Raw genomic sequence first — 15369 nt, 5'->3', positions numbered from 1 at the left:
CCCTGCCTTACTTGGGAGCTTCATGGCGCGCCGGACTCGTTATACTAGCTCATGATCTACGGCCCTACGGACTGACAGCACCTCGTGGGGGTAAATCGACACGAAGAGACCTTCTGGCAAAGCAGGGGTCAGGACAAGCCTATTCGGCCGTTGGACTAGGAAGTTCACGCTCTTAAAAATCCATGAGGGCGTACTTTCAGCGCGTGGGGGTGCTTGGTCGCGCTGCAATTGAGTATTTTAGCCTGTACTGACATCAATTGATTAGATTGAACGTATCAGGATAGTGCGAGAAGTGGTTCTTTGGAGTCCAGATTGAGATGGATTTAGGTAGAGTCTGTCATGGTATCGTCTCCAACTAGCAAGTCTCATTGATATGTGCGCGTTGAAAAGCTCGATGTTTCAATAGCCTCGTGCTCTCGTATCAAGTTTCGGGAGCAACAGTGAAGCTGACCCAGAATCTTGGCGACATCAAATTGATTGAAACCCTTGTTGTTCAACAGGCATCCGGCCAGCGGATTGACTACGCCTAGTACTTTCATAGCGTCCGGATCTATGTCTTTGATGCGTCCTATCACAGCGTCTAACGTCTTGGCTGTAGCTGTAGCGCTTTTACTATAATTACCCCAAATCGTATCAGCAAAAAAGCCTCTAGCAAGTATTGTAAATCAGGAGTACTTACACGGCACTGGCCAGCTTCGCAGAGCAAATTAACAGGATCGCTGGACCAAAGGCGTCTGCAAGCTGAGACCAACGTTTTCCATACTTCTTCCTATCATGGAATTTGGCTCGCAGCTCCGCCCGCCGGCGTTGACTCAGTGTACTCCATCCCTCGTGGATATTCTCTAGGATGCGATCGATGGCATGCGATGCATGGCCCCGTCCAACGGTTGATTCAACGCGGTTTCTGACTGATGTGTGCCGCCGCCCCTGTTGTATTTCTGTGTATTCAAGATGTAGTTGTATGAGTGCCATGCGGTTGCGGATCACGTCGTCGCCCATGCGGGAGTTCAGCTGACACACGGCAAGGTATGCCCGCTCTAGCTTTGAGTAAGTTAATGGGGTTGCTAAGGTGGCATCTGTTGTCGGTGTTGATAAAGGATCAGCGAGGTCCTGCGATGCCTCATACCAGAGTCCCTCACGCGTCCAGCGGGGAAGCTCAGACTCAAGCAGATTGTAGAGATCTTCGCAAAGTGCATTTTGCGATAGGTTTTTGACCATCAACTCGGATGCATCAAGTGACGAGTCTGAGTCTCTTTTCCGTTTGTGAGCTCGGCTATTCGGAGATGGGTCCCTCTGTATAAGATTCTCAAGTTGCCATGCAGCTGCAGAAGGTGACGATGTGTTGATCTCGCTGCCAAAGTCAAACGCAGGCGACGCACATGCATTGTCACTGGCCCAAAGCGACACATCTGCATGATCAAACGTGAAAGCATCTGTTGGTAGAGTCTGTGCGTCCACCACGATCGGGTCAACGCTTTCGTATGAAGGCGTTACTAAGTTGTGGGTTCCTTCCGTTCCGGTGGAGGACGACCCAGACGAAATGTGTGGGGTCGACGCAGAAAGAAAGTCGGAAGTAGACGGGCAAATCGGATCGAAGGTAGCAAGCGACTCGTTCAAGTTCTCTGGAGCGGATTCTCAGCCATGCTATAGGGTAGAAGGAGCTGCAGAAGGTTCAAAACGTACCATCGAGTCGCGCATGCTGCATTTGCGTCGATCCGCCTTCAGAATAGGTACTATGAAAAAGCATATCCGCCTCCGGGAAGGCATTCTAAATCATATTAGTGCTCAAATATCCATTCCATGAGTATATAGCATTATTTACGCTCGAGCAGCTGGAAGCTGTACGTGCCCTCTCTCCTGCAGTCCCATGTATTGAGAGATTACCTGGTGAGCTTGCTTGACATGGCCATGATAGGCCCAACCCGATTTTGCTAGGCGTATTTGAGTCGGATCTACAAGTTTCCCCCTCAATGAGTAGCCTCCAACTGTCGTTACTCGTGCCCTCGAGTCGCATTTGAAAGGGGCCAACGCAATCGATTTGATTGCGACCGAGAAAGTCCTCTAGGGCTCGAAAAAAGTCGAATGAGGTTGTCCTCGCAGGAGAGCAATCGTCACGGGAAATTGATTGGAGGTCACTCATCTCTATATCCACACAAATGAAAAACAATGAGCGGAAAGAGAAGGAAAGAGCAGGCTTCACATGTGGTTAAAACACAAATTATGCTTCATGTCTAAAACAGTAATCATGGCGAAGTACGATCCAGAGATTCGCCCATAGATAGAAGGCTGACAGTCTGTAAGAGGTTTCAGTGGCAAGAACGATATCGAAGCTTACTATGTCGCCAATTGGGCGTCACATGGCATTAGCTCATAGCTAAAAGTGGGCCCCCCTGATGATCCAAGGATGTCGAAGCCTCTCCTAGTCCCGAGCGATTTTCAGGATGGATGCCTTACCAACACATGGCGTGGGTAGGTCGGTTTGGTAGGGACTTGCGAACTTTTGCGCAGGTAAGCGGACGGTGGGAAATCCTGCACGCTGTTGGATCGATAAGGAGACCCTGCAAAACGGTGTGAATGGCCATGTCTGTGGAGTAGCTGATGGAGAGGCCGAGCGATGCCAACTGCTGGTGTATATTTCCTCAATCCTTAGTGCTGCTTAGCGCTCCGCAAGACGCGTTCCCCCTGCTCGGCGGGCCTAAGGGTGGCAGAAGGTGGCAGAACAAGCCTTTGACAAGCCTTGGAGCTCAATGCTTAGCATGTGTCGAGAGATCACTAGCTGGTGCTAGCAGCGGATGACATGTTTATGCGCACGAAGGGTATCGAGACTTCGGCGCCTAGCGAGGCCAATGTGGTAATGGTTCCGAGAGGGCATCCATAAATAATCCCATACGCCAGATATCATCCAACACGAGTCCGCGATAGATGTGACCAGCCTGAGTATTGGTGTATCAGTCACAACCCAGGCTTGCTCTTGTTGAGCATAGGGCATTAGTGCTATGCTTTGTCAAATGTCGTGCTCTGCATGGGGCAACTTATCAGTCTCGTCGATTGCGCACGGGTGAGAAGGATCGCTCCGACCTTCCACGCACACATGGGTGCCATCCTGTTTGCTCGCTAACTTCGCCCGATCTTGCGACGCATATGCAGTAAGCGTCACATTGGCACAGCTCACCATAGAGAATAGCTGACGTACTCTATAGCAGAATCCTTTCGGCTGTCAGGAAGTCAAAGGCCTCGTGAAACCTGCCTAATGCTAAAAGGGGGCTGGTGGGCGGGCTAATTCACGGCCCGAAATAGACTTGGCGTTCAGCTCCAACGGGGCTGACAATCCTACCTTAAGGTCATTTGCTTAGATACATCTCATTACCGGTATTCTGTCTGCAGCTGATTGTCATCATGGTCATGGACGCGTGTTGGCCTGTAACATTACCATCAGTTGGTTACGCTCTTGCCTGCATAAAAGGTTCTTGCTGTCATCGCAAACCAATATGAGAAAATCAAAACCTGCCGACCAGACGAGAATACTGGGCCTAATCACACCATACCAAGTGCAGCTTAGCAATCTGACTTGCAACAACACATTTCCACCTAGGCTTTCTTCAGGCGCTTTCAGAAGATGAACAGACTTTCCCCAGAGTATCTACAGGACTTCTTGCAATATGTGCGAGCCCACTCTGCTTACTATCGTGCTCTGTGGAATGACGTTCCCCAAGGACTCTCTTCGCTCGAGGGATTACCTTTGACAAATCTTGACGATTATTGGAACGCAGCGAAGGAGAACAGGTTGTTGACCAAAACTCCCTGGGATGGAATGATAGTCAGGACTGGAGGCACAACATCAGAGCCCAGGGTGGTGTATCTCGCTCGTGATGAAATTGCTGAAACCCTCCCTCATACTGGCGCTGTCTGGTCAACCTCATCCGGCATTCGCCCTGGCGATCGGATAGCCAACCTCTTCCATATCGGTGGCATGTACGCTGGTTTTGCCAAAATGACTCTGGCACTTTCACATGTTCATACACCACACATCCATCTTCCCATCTCAGGCAACGAGACCCCCCCGGAGATGGCGAATTTCATGAAAATGTTTAATGCTACAGTCGTCTTCAGCAATGTGTTCACAGTCTGTCGCATTGTCGACTATCTGATAGAAAAAGGGGAGACTATTGACAGCGTGCGCTTGATCCTATTTGCAGGCGAAACTTTCTACAAGGATCTAAGAGTTTCCTGGACGAAAGCGTTCCCCAATGTGCAGGTGAGGCCATTGATGTATGGTGCGGCAGACGGTGGCCTCATAGGCATACCGGTGAATGAGCCTGGGGTCCCAGACCTAGACATCAAGCCCACATACCAAGTCAGCCAGGATACGGTCCAACTTGAGATTCTCACAGAGGACGGTCGTGTCATCACAGAACCTAGTCAGAAGGGACGAGTGGTGCTGACTGATTTGAAGCGAAGGCTACATCCTGTAGTAAGATACCCGATGGGCGACTTAGCGCAATGGATCGATTACACAAAAGGGACCTTTGAATTGTTAGGGCGTGAATCTGTGGCACTCAAAATAGGATCTCTGTTCCTGCCCATACCTAAACTTCGGTCCTTGGTCATAAGTGCGCTCGGTGAAGGATTCCAAGACAGCTTCCAACTACTTGTGCGTCGGGCAGAAGGCAAGAATGAGGTGACATTCAGACTTGCCGCACCGCAGCAGAACCCAGAGGCAGCCACCAGGGCTTTGGAGCAAAGTCTGATTACCGAGTTTCCAAAATGGGGAGAATATCTCAAGATCGGCTACATCCAACCTTTGAAGACAGAATGGGTTAGTATGAAGGATCTTGTGGTCGTGGAAAGGAGCGGTAAATTGAAGGAGATAATTGAGGAGCGTTTCGTCAAGGAGCAAGCTGCGGTCAATGGTGACGCTGGTAAGCTCGAACCTTACACGAATGGCCATTAGTCAGCCAGCAAAGACATGAGAGGTAGAGCATAGGTGAATGTACGGAGATGCAACAATCAACCATTTGTCGTACGGCGAAAGGAGAATAGTAAGCCAACATGCGACTCGTGCATCGAGAATACATCTGCCTACACGTCAATAATTAATCTCAAATACAAGCTTCGTAAGTTTACATTTTTCTGAAACTGACCATGTAAGATTCATTGGTAACCGTATGAAATATGCAGGGGATTTTGCTGGGTTTTCTCCACGAAATCCCCGCTCGCTTGTCAGACTCACTGCAATGGGGCGTGGTAGCTCCTACAAATTCTCAACCAATGGACTGGTCCGCCTTAATATCAAAATTAGCAGGGTCTCAAACGCAGACATGATATTTCCGTAAGCCCTCGTCTTGCTAGATTGCAACCGACACAGCCATACGTCTCAAGTCACTGATCTGCATGGATATACGTTTCGATGGTTTGATGTTATGGGCTTCCAGCTAGATGCTGTGGTGTAGTATGGCATAAAAGAATTGAATTGCCCATTGCCAGCCATCCAGGTGAACGAGAACTAAAGATTAGCCAAGTAAACCATTTCTCTCTCTTCAAAGTATCAACAAGACACTTCTCCCTGACTGAATAATGGCTCCGGTAGCAACGCTCGACACCTTCCCTCAGAACTTGGAGTCTGTGGCACCCCAGAAAATCATTGAAGAAGCTCAGCCTCAACCTCAATCTCAACACCGTGAGCCTCTGAAGCTGTCTGGTGCACTTGATGGAGTCGATTATTTCGAGGTAACGCCATGTCTTGGCAGAGAGTATAGGGGTGTTGACCTCGCCGAATGGATTAAAGCGCCGAACTCTGACGAACTTTTGAGAGACCTTGCCATCACAAGTATGTTGACTTCCTGAAAACTAGAGACCACATACTTGCTCTTGTCAACCGCAAAGATGCCAGGCTGACTCCGTGTATAGTTTCTCAACGTGGAGTTGTATTCTTTCCCCAACAAGATGGCATCAATGATGAGAATCAGAAAGAACTCATGCAGAGACTTGGAGAGCTGTCTGGGAAACCTATCACTTCACGCCTGCATATCCACCCTATTTATGCCGAGAGTCAAGAAGCGCGAGCCTTAAAGGGGAATGACGATGAGATTAGTGTCGTTAGCTCGGCTTTCAAAGAGAAATCGCAGAAGGTGTATAGTGACTCAAAACAATCTCAGGCCGCAAACGGTGACAAGAGAGCCACCAAGGTCTATACTGATACCAAGAATGCGCATCTCTCTGTTTGCAACAAGAAACAAAGCATGAAAACAGAATGGCATTCGGACAACGCCTTTGAAAACTTGCCCGCTGACTACACCATGCTTCGTCTCACCGAACTTCCGCGGACTGGTGGAGGTATGTCGCTGCATGATTTGAAGTTTTTCGCGTGTAATGTGGCGGCTGACATGGTACACCGCCAGATACCTTATGGGCGTCCGGATATGAAATCTACGATCGCATTTCGCCACCATACCAGAAGTTCCTGGAAACACTGACGGCGACATATCACTATGCAGGTCTCGACGTATTCAAGGCTGTAGCTGCAAAACATGGAATGAAGGTCTACACCGATCCGCGAGGGGCTCCTGAAAATGTAAGACTCTACTCTGCTTATGCACCAACGCTTCATCGCGAGCATGGCTTTGAGATGTCAGAACTGATCGAGGAACGGGCAGGTCGGTGACGATATTACAGCCACTCACCCTATCGTGAGGACCAATCCTGTCACAGGCTGGAGATCCCTTTACGGGATTGGCCATCATCTGAAGCAGATCAATGGGCTCACCAAAGACGAGAGCAAGATGTTGGAAGATTGGTTCGCCAAATTACTGTCGGAAAACCATGACTTGCAGCTGAGGCACCGGTGGGAGCATGTGAATGATATGGCGATCTGGGACAACAGGAGCATGTATCATGCAGCGACACCAGATCATCAGGGTTGGGGACATAGGACTGGTCACCGGGCTGTCAGTACCGGCGAGCGACCGTATTTCGACCCGGAGAGCAAGTCCAGGAGGGAAGCAATGGGGTTAGCGTTGTGAAATCAGAGCATTTTGTGCCATTATTTCGCTATTCCTTAGGAGTCTTAGGTAGAGCCCACCTCAACTACCAGCCCATACCCTAGTTCTATATTGGCTTAGCGGCTTGGCATAAGCTGAGCGACCATTCTTTTGACGCCCTCTTTCTCATGCTGTACAACCAACATGAGGAGTGCTTTTTCATGATACGGTGATACTCATTGCGACGCAGGGTGTGACAGAAGGCTCGGTCAGTAGGCAAGCCACGGGTATAATTGCCGCTAAGCATCGTCCCAAGAACGTATTTCACCGTTTAGCGCAATCAACGATCGTAGAATAGCATTAGCTGTGGTCAAATATGCAGTCGCAAGCACCATGACGACCCCACTCGAACTATTGTCAACTTGACTTTTCACCTATTATATTCCTCTCAACTCTTTTGCACACAATACTCCCTCGCCACAAAACCCTCCTTTCAATTACCTCACCACAACGATAGACTCTCCCAACAGCATAGCTCACCTTCCGACCTTTCCGGCCTCACTTCCAACATCCTCGCCAGATTAGCTCCTGATCAAAGATGCCACGCTCACTTTGAATGCGCGTAGTGTCTGACAGTCTGTGCTGTTCCGCTTTCCGTATCAAAAGTCCACCAATTTGACATGTCAATCAGTTACACCAGCGTGAACGACCGGTAGAGATTAATTGACCATCATGATCAGCGTCGACTCACAACTCAGACAAGACAGTTACCATGAGGCCCGGCCTTCTCGAATCTCCCGCAAATTGAAAGATGGCGACAGTGACGGTTCAGAAGAATCAGCAAAGAACGAGCCTGCATTTACTGGCGAGTTCTTTGACTGCAGATTTTCATGGCCACTCCCACCCCTGGACTTGCAAATTCCTGGCCTCCCAAGTACCCCAGCGACAGAGATTGCTAGGCCTGATGAGCCTCCCCTCTACTCCGTCTTTACCGGCGGACAAAAGCGATTGACCGTCTTTGTCGTGTCCTTCGTCGCTATGATCTCACCGCTCTCGGGGACAATCTACTTCCCTGCCCTGGAGATACTAGCAAAGCACTTCCATGTGAGCTCATCAGTGATACAGTTGACAATTACCACTTACCAGGTAAGGCCCCTACACGATTTACCTAATATGGATCCCTAACATTCCATTGTGTAGATCTTCCAAGGGATCGCTCCGTCGTTCATTGGCAACTACTCGGACAGCTACGGTCGTAGACCCGCTTACGCCATCTGCATCGTCGTCTACGTCGCCGCCAACATCGGGCTTGCTCTGCAAAACAGCTACGCAGCCCTCATAACCCTCCGATGTCTACAATCCGCTGGATCATCTGCGACCATCGCCCTCGCCGCCGGCTCCGTTGCCGACATGATAACGCGAGCTGAGCGAGGTAAATTCATCGCCTACGCATCCTTAGGCGTAACGCTCGGTCCGGCTCTCGGCCCCATAGTCGGCGGCCTACTGACTGAGTTCCTGGGCTGGCGATCCATCTTTTGGTTCCTTATCATCTTCTCCGCCGCCTTGTTCACCATCTACTTCATCTTCGTGCCCGAGTCAGCCCGGCAGGTCGTCGGCAATGGCAGCATTCCCCCCTCTCGCCTCTTCATGACCCCCTTCCAGCGCATCGAGCACAAGCGCCATCCCGTCTCTGTGTCGGACGTCGACCGCGCAACGTTAAAGGGAGAGCGAAAACCCCTCAACCCATTCGCCGCGCTCAAGATCCTCGGTGAGAAGGAAGGTGGTGTGACGCTCGGCTTCGGCTCGCTCATGTATGGCGGGTACTTCATGGTGCTAACGACGCTGCCGAGCCAACTCACGCAACGGTTTCAGTACAATGCCGTGCAGATAGGGCTCTGCTACCTGCCCATCTTCGTGGGCTCGATCTTCAGCCGCTCCATGGCGGGATACTTGCTAGACCGGAATTTCCGCCGGCATGCGAAGCGGGTCGGCATCGAGGTCTCGAAGGAACGACAGGAGGATATGGATAAGATGCCCATCGAGGCCGCGCGGCTGCAAGTCAGTATTCCCATGATTTATATTACTTCTGTGTGCGTCCTCGCGTATGGCTGGACGATGGAGACGAAGTCCTCGCTGGCGGGGATTGAGGTGACGTTGTTCTTCCTGGGCTTGTTCAATTCTGGCGGCCTGGCGGGACTGAATACACTGGTCGTGGATACGCATCAGGAGAGTCCCGCCACTGCCATGGCTGCAAATAATCTGTTTCGATGTCTAGTGAGTGCTGGTGCTACCTCAGTCGCGGTACCGATGATCGATAGGATAGGCATAGGCTGGACGTCTGTCTTTATTGCTGGAGTGTGGCTGTGCTTCAGTGCTGCACTGTGGTGTGTCCTGCTTTTTGGGGCAGAGTGGAGATTGGAAAAGAATGAGAAGATTAATAGAGCGAAAGAGAAAGAGGAAGTTCAGACGAGGGATACGAGTATAGAGTCATGACTAATGTATGGTAGCATAATATGTACGGTAGCATATTGAATAGACGCTGGTTAGATTAGTATTGACTAAATAATCTTGGAAGATCCGCCTCGAGCTCCCGAGTCCATCCAAATCTGGGACCTATGCCGAAGGCACATAGCTTTGCTTCGGCCAAGCAGGGTGTCGCTACCCAATATTTCACAAGAAGCGAATCGTTACAGCAACCTCTTCCGACCGTCCATCAAATTCAGAATGTGATATCGTCCCATACCTTAACTTCACCTAACCTGCTCTTAGAGTATCTAGCTCCTACATGAGATGTTCCAATTATGGCCAGCCCAAACGAAACTCTCAGTGCTAGGTACTTCACAAACTAGGTTGAAGGGGCGAGGCCTTCCTGCTCTTGTGACCATCGCTCTGCGTCGCTCGCCCGCGTTTCAATCATTACGTTTCTTGAAAAAGGACCGTCTCTTGGCTATCGGCGCTCTCGCCCGTGCGTCACATCGGTGTAGAACAACTGGCCAATGCTGATTGTGCGTGGAAGGCCTTCGGAAGCCAAGGATGAGCTAGAATACATGCAGATGTCGAAGGAGAAGAGGGAGATGGCGGTGTCTGCGCAGGAGCATCAAGTACGGGTGGTGGCTAAGATAGGAAGACTAGTCGCCCGTTCAGACCATGCTTTCGGTCAGTGGAAATTGTAGATCAGGTTTCCATGACTAGTTGTACATGTAATGGACGTTGTGAACGGGCTGAGAAAAGAGCTTTGTCTGTTGAGTATGAAAGCTACTGAATCTGAATTCTTTACTTCACATAGCCCAAAGGCAGCAGTCGATATAACGTTCGGAGGTCATGTCATCGATTAATGAGGACTGAGCGCGGGTCGGATGTATCCGCCCGGAAGGGAATGCTGACGTTGGATGAGAGAATGGCGGTCGTTGTGACGCTGGTTCGAGCTGTCACGCAACCATTATAGCATCTAGTGCCCGCCTGTGGCATTTCAAAAAACTGAAGTACGTCTCTGGCTCCTCCCTTAGTGACGCACTTCTAGACCGTGAGAACCGCTCATCGCATTTTCACGTAATCAAGGTGTATAGAGGCGGTAGACTACGAACCTTGATATCGACCTTGACGATAGACGAGCGTCGCTGCCTTTGTAGGTTGCTAATCCATCTCTGAGAAGGGTCCTTCGTCTCCTCATCTCGGGTCTACGACAATGAGGCCTTGCCAAGGCATTCATTTACAGGTCACGGATCTCGCCGGGAGCAACCAAGTGAAGCCCCATGGGCACAGTCAAGTGCTTACGTGAGGACTCGTTTGATGCCTCATCGCAGCCGTCAAGATTATATGACCTCCATCAACGTGATCATCGACGTTTCAGCCTCTCACTGGGGCATTGAAGTGTTTCAACGCATATCAAAGCATCTGGTGGAACTATAACCGAGCACCCCCAGAATGGGCCTCGTTGGTCAGCATTCACTCGATTCGTACGAAAGAATGAAGGACTCGATGGTGTGTCGCGTCTTGGAAGACTGTTGACCTTCAACTAGAACGCGTCTGATCTCCAAGCCTCATCTCGCTATTCCGGACGGAAAGTTCCTTGCGCTCAGCAACACGCCCTTGACACTCTTGATCTCAGCTTTGAGCCTTACAACACCATCCTCCTCTGCCTTCCCATGGAACTTCCCCAACGGAACCACGTTGGTCGTATGGCGTATCCCATCCAAATACGTTTTCAATTCCTCGAGCTTGCTTTGCACTGCTAGCTCTGACTTTTCTCCTGGCGTTATCCCCTCCAACGAGACCTTCAGATCTGATAATTGGCTTGCTTGCTTCTCATTGGACGACGGGTGCTCTTCCATCTCGGGACTCGCGACCAAAGAGTTGGACCGTGATAGTCTGGGGGAGGTCTGTGTAGCTATTGTCCTTGAAAAGAATCTTGTAGCATCTTCAACGTCATCATCCGTCTCCATATCTCTGTCGATGGCATTTGGTGGGGAGAGGGCAGGAACCTTCGAGACACTGGTTTCTAGCTTCTTGTTCAGGTTCTCTAGGTGTGAGGAGGTGGTTGAGAAGAGATCATGGCGAGCGGAGCCTAGTGACTCGAGCATTGGCTCAATGATGTATTTGCTTGTTCCATAGGTCAGAGCTGCAACGCCAGAGACTATATAGCTTGCTGCGAGTAGACGATCGGCTGTGATGAGAGGTGGCGGCTTTTGCGAGTGAAGCAAGAATTCGGGATAAGTGATGATGGGTACAGGCCCGGGGGCTGTGTCGTTCTCCTCTCGAGATTCAGTGGCCATCTCTCCATCGGACATAGTGGTCGACTTTGTGGAAGATTCCATTCCTTCTGAAGCGGAGTTGGGATGTATGGCGAGCAGCTTGTCAATGTCCGGCTCTGGCACGCCCTTTGACTGTAAAAAGCTTCTCTTTCTGTCTATTGGTGCATCACGCACGGTGTCGTCATCTAGAAATTTAGCTGCACTTTCTCGCAGTGCGTTCCGTTCGTAGAGGTCAATGGGTGTGCTCTCTCCATGTTGATGGGCTGTCTGTCTCGGATCGTTCGACGACTGTGAATCCGCATAGGTCTCTCCTTTCTCGTCCTCGGCTTGGTCTTTCCCTGCCATTGCTGCTACAGGATCTCTTCATCCGTCTTGTATGGTGGAGATGGAGACTAGAGGCTGATAAGCATAGAGTATAAGGTCGAAGTGACACCTCGGCCCAGAAAGACGCCTTGCCAGTTTAGGCTAAGCGCGTCACTGTCAGGCAGATCTGTGGATCTTTCCCCAGGCTTTGTAGAGATGAACGCCACTCTCGGACATTCTGCAGTATCATCCTGTTCTAGCACTAGTCTGATGACGCCCTAAGATAGATAATAGATGAAGATAGAGGATCGATTAAAGTGACAGATCTAGGAGGGACATTCCGGGCTAAAAAGATCTTACGTGCGGTAAGCTGCATCCCGTTCTGCATTCCGTACTCCGGAGAGGGTCTGCTAACACTTTGTAGTGATGGCACCATCGACCAATAGGCGACACAGAAATTCCACAACACTCCAATAGAGAGACATCCCATAACACTGAAGCCTCTGCACCGGTAAGTCCGCGGGCGTTTTTTACTCCACCATCTTTTCCAAGTACTACACCCTTCTACCCTTTTTGAGTCAGCCGTCGCGATTTTATTTTCATATTCCAGAAACATGGGCAAAAGCCTCACTCAGAGAACTGTGGGGTCTTGAAACCTGAGTGAGGGAGACAAGTGGAATTTCTAAAACCCCACATCACCGCGCTTGTCTGCTGCATCATCTGGGCAAAGAAGCGCTCCTGTCTTTTCCAGTATCTCAAGTCAATTTCCTTATCGCCATTTCATTTCTTTGAGAAGAGAACATTTCAACAATTGTCAAGATGCCACGACAATCATCACGCTTACAAAGGACCCCAACAGGCGGCCAAAGTCCCTCACCGGAAACACGACCAAGACGTGTTGCCTCCAATACGCACGCTGTTGTCTCGCGCGAAAACCTAGGGTTTGCTGGACGACCCAGAGGAGCTTTGAGATTGATCGTCAAAATGCCGAGCAGTAGATTACGGCAGGCCACTTCGGCCCGTGACAGCCCAGAAAAGGATACATCTGTCCCCACATCAAGAGCTACCCGTAACAAGCCAAGGAAAAGCTATGTGATGGAGAGCGAAACTGATGACGTCGATGCTGAGGGTGAAGAGGATGAAGATGCGGTCATGTCAGATGTGAGCGAAGAAGCCCCACCTTCTGGAGCCAGGACGCGGGGATCAAGGGCCACTCAATCTCGCGACATTTCAGCGATCGACGAAGAAGATGAGGATGAGGATGAGGAGGAAGAAGAGGAGGAGGAAGAGGACGCTGAGGGCGACATCGACATGGATGACGATGATGCAGACGACGGGGTTCCGCTTGGCGCAGCAGCTCCGGCTCTCACCACAACAACATCATTGAAAATCAAGGGTCCAGCTGCACCACAGCAACAGCCAAAAGTGACCGTCACCCCAGCGCAGGACACCAAATTCAAATCAGTCGAAGACAAGGAAATGGAAGTCGACGACGACGACGACGATGAAGAACTTTCAGAGCTAGGATCTGATGAGGACGAAGACGAAGAAAATGACGATGAAGATGCCGAGGGCGAAGAGGACGTCGAGGACATGGAAGAAGGAGATGAAAGCCGCAGCCCAGCAGGCGATTCCAGCCGAGCCAGCACGCCCGACATCAGTAAAATGACGAAACGGCAACGAAGTAGATATGATCAGGTGATGGGCAGTGACTTTCTGCAGCTTCCTATGGGTAAGTCACTACTTTCCTATCATCCCAACAATTTATGTCTCTGCACCTCCACCTTGATTATCTACCAACTGGTTTCCACCTCCCCCGCCTTCTACCGCCTCACCCCCTATTCCCCATCACCTTTAATTCCCCTCTCTACTTCCACACTAACATCCCCCCTCCCCTAGAACCCCAAATCAAAAAACACCTCACAGCAGAAGAACACGCGATGCGCCGCTCGGAAATGGCGCGCCGCCGCAAAAACCTCTCCGAAAAGCGCAACGAGGAGGAAAAAGCCGACACCATAAACCGGCTTCTCAAAAAACAAGCGCCTAAGCGTAGGGGCAAGATTAGTAAGGAGGAGATGCTGGCGCAGGATCGGGAGGATGATGAGGAGGAGGTGGGGGAGGGGGAGCGAGTGATGGGGGGAGTGGGGAAGGGGTTCGCGAGGGTGGTGGAGGAAAATGTGGCCCCTGCTAATCCTGTTTATGTTAGGTGGGTCAGTGGGAAGGGAGGTAGTAGGGTGGGCGTGCCGAGGGAGTGGTTGGAGGGGCCGGCGGGGAGGGTGTTTGTTGGTGCGGGTGCGGGGGCTGGAGAGGGAGGAGGGTTGGGTGGTGGGAGGATGGTGGAGGAGGTGGAGGGGTGAATGCTCAGTGTGCAGGGCAGGTTCTGACAGGAAGGACGCTTATGTGAGATTGTTTGAGTATTAAGTAGCTCGTTCGAAGATTGAAGGCTCAATTTTTGATCAATCACGGAGCCTGCCATGACTGAGACGTCTACCTATCTATTATACAATGCTGAGCGAAGTATCCCGATGCTCACTTCCTCTTTTTGAGTACCGGGCCTCCTTGCTCCCCAAATATGGTTAGCCAAAATTGCAGAGCCGTGTAGATATGGGATGACCTGTATCCAAGCCTGCATCCAATTCCCACTTCCTAGCCATGCAGCCACTGTTTCTCTGAGGTCCACACAACATGTCAAATCGACCCGCCGATCTTTTCACCCACCGAACCGAAGACAAGACAACAAGAATAAGCAAAGCCGCGATGATGCACAAGAGAGCCAGGTGTCCAGCACCCTCTCCTTCATGGTCCCTCTTCCTCCTCAAACCCCATCACTGCTTGACCCAGATCTACATAAGCTCACAGCTGCCCCGTCCCCCAACACTACCAACCAAGCCCTGCCTTCCCCTCCCGGACCCAACGACAGCGATGTTCCGGTAATTAAAATCAAACTTCGCGCAGCCCGCACGCTTGGATTTCTTCGCGTCGTCTTTCTGCTGCTCTGCCGTACCAGTACCAGTAGAGTTAGTAGAGTTCGACAATTTCGACGATTTGGAGGAGAGAAGGGAAGAGGTTGATGATGCCAGGGAGGAGTTGTCACTGTTGATGCTGTGGGTTGAGGCGGAGGTAGAGATGGGTGGGAGAGGCCAGGATTTTGCTTGTCGATTACTTCGGGCGCTGGTGTTGGTTGATCCGGAGGTGGAGCTGTGTGTTGAGGTCTGCGGCGTGACAGTGGCTGGGGAGATGGTCGTGCTGGTGGAGCATTTGTAGGTCTCGAAGGAGCGTGTGGAGGAGGTGATGGGTGAGGGTGAGCTTAGGAGCGGGGCGCGCTCTTCGTTTGATGC

The 15369-nt window shown here is 50.9% G+C and overlaps 5 protein-coding genes across 5 annotated transcripts; 3 read left to right on the top strand and 2 right to left on the bottom strand.

The window, feature by feature from the left end:
- Window positions 1-675: 675 nt before the first annotated feature.
- KY384_004522 (uncharacterized protein) lies at window positions 676-1705 on the bottom strand (the record flags this gene model as incomplete). The annotated part of the gene is made up of 2 exons (XM_044813027.1): window positions 676-1634; window positions 1684-1705. 2 exons carry the CDS (start codon window positions 1703-1705, stop codon window positions 676-678), a joined length of 981 nt encoding a protein of 326 aa, XP_044670447.1.
- Window positions 1706-3616: 1911 nt separating this feature from the next.
- On the top strand, window positions 3617-7019 carry KY384_004521 (putative NRPS-like protein biosynthetic cluster; the record flags this gene model as incomplete). The annotated part of the gene is given in 5 exon segments (XM_044813026.1): window positions 3617-4919; window positions 5588-5827; window positions 5908-6333; window positions 6399-6653; window positions 6673-7019. The coding sequence occupies 5 exon segments, from the start codon at window positions 3617-3619 to the stop codon at window positions 7017-7019; spliced, it is 2571 nt and encodes an 856-aa protein (XP_044670446.1).
- Window positions 7020-7709: 690 nt separating this feature from the next.
- KY384_004520 (uncharacterized protein) lies at window positions 7710-9470 on the top strand (the record flags this gene model as incomplete). Its single annotated transcript, XM_044813025.1, has 2 exons — window positions 7710-8123; window positions 8178-9470. 2 exons carry the CDS (start codon window positions 7710-7712, stop codon window positions 9468-9470), a joined length of 1707 nt encoding a protein of 568 aa, XP_044670445.1.
- A 1547-nt stretch (window positions 9471-11017) lies between these two features.
- Window positions 11018-12073, bottom strand: KY384_004519 (uncharacterized protein; the record flags this gene model as incomplete). Its single annotated transcript, XM_044813024.1, has 1 exon — window positions 11018-12073. The coding sequence occupies one exon, from the start codon at window positions 12071-12073 to the stop codon at window positions 11018-11020; it is 1056 nt and encodes a 351-aa protein (XP_044670444.1).
- Window positions 12074-12850: 777 nt separating this feature from the next.
- Window positions 12851-14388, top strand: KY384_004518 (uncharacterized protein; the record flags this gene model as incomplete). Its single annotated transcript, XM_044813023.1, has 2 exons — window positions 12851-13763; window positions 13931-14388. The coding sequence occupies 2 exons, from the start codon at window positions 12851-12853 to the stop codon at window positions 14386-14388; spliced, it is 1371 nt and encodes a 456-aa protein (XP_044670443.1).
- Between the last annotated feature and the right edge of the window lie 981 nt (window positions 14389-15369).

Source organism: Bacidia gigantensis (genome assembly GCF_019456465.1).
Source record: "Bacidia gigantensis strain McMullin 20006 chromosome Unknown contig_231, whole genome shotgun sequence".
Taxonomy (NCBI): Eukaryota; Fungi; Ascomycota; class Lecanoromycetes; order Lecanorales; family Ramalinaceae; genus Bacidia; species Bacidia gigantensis.
The sequence above is the reverse complement of the archived record's forward strand: the minus strand, read 5'-3'. Positions and strand labels throughout refer to the sequence as shown.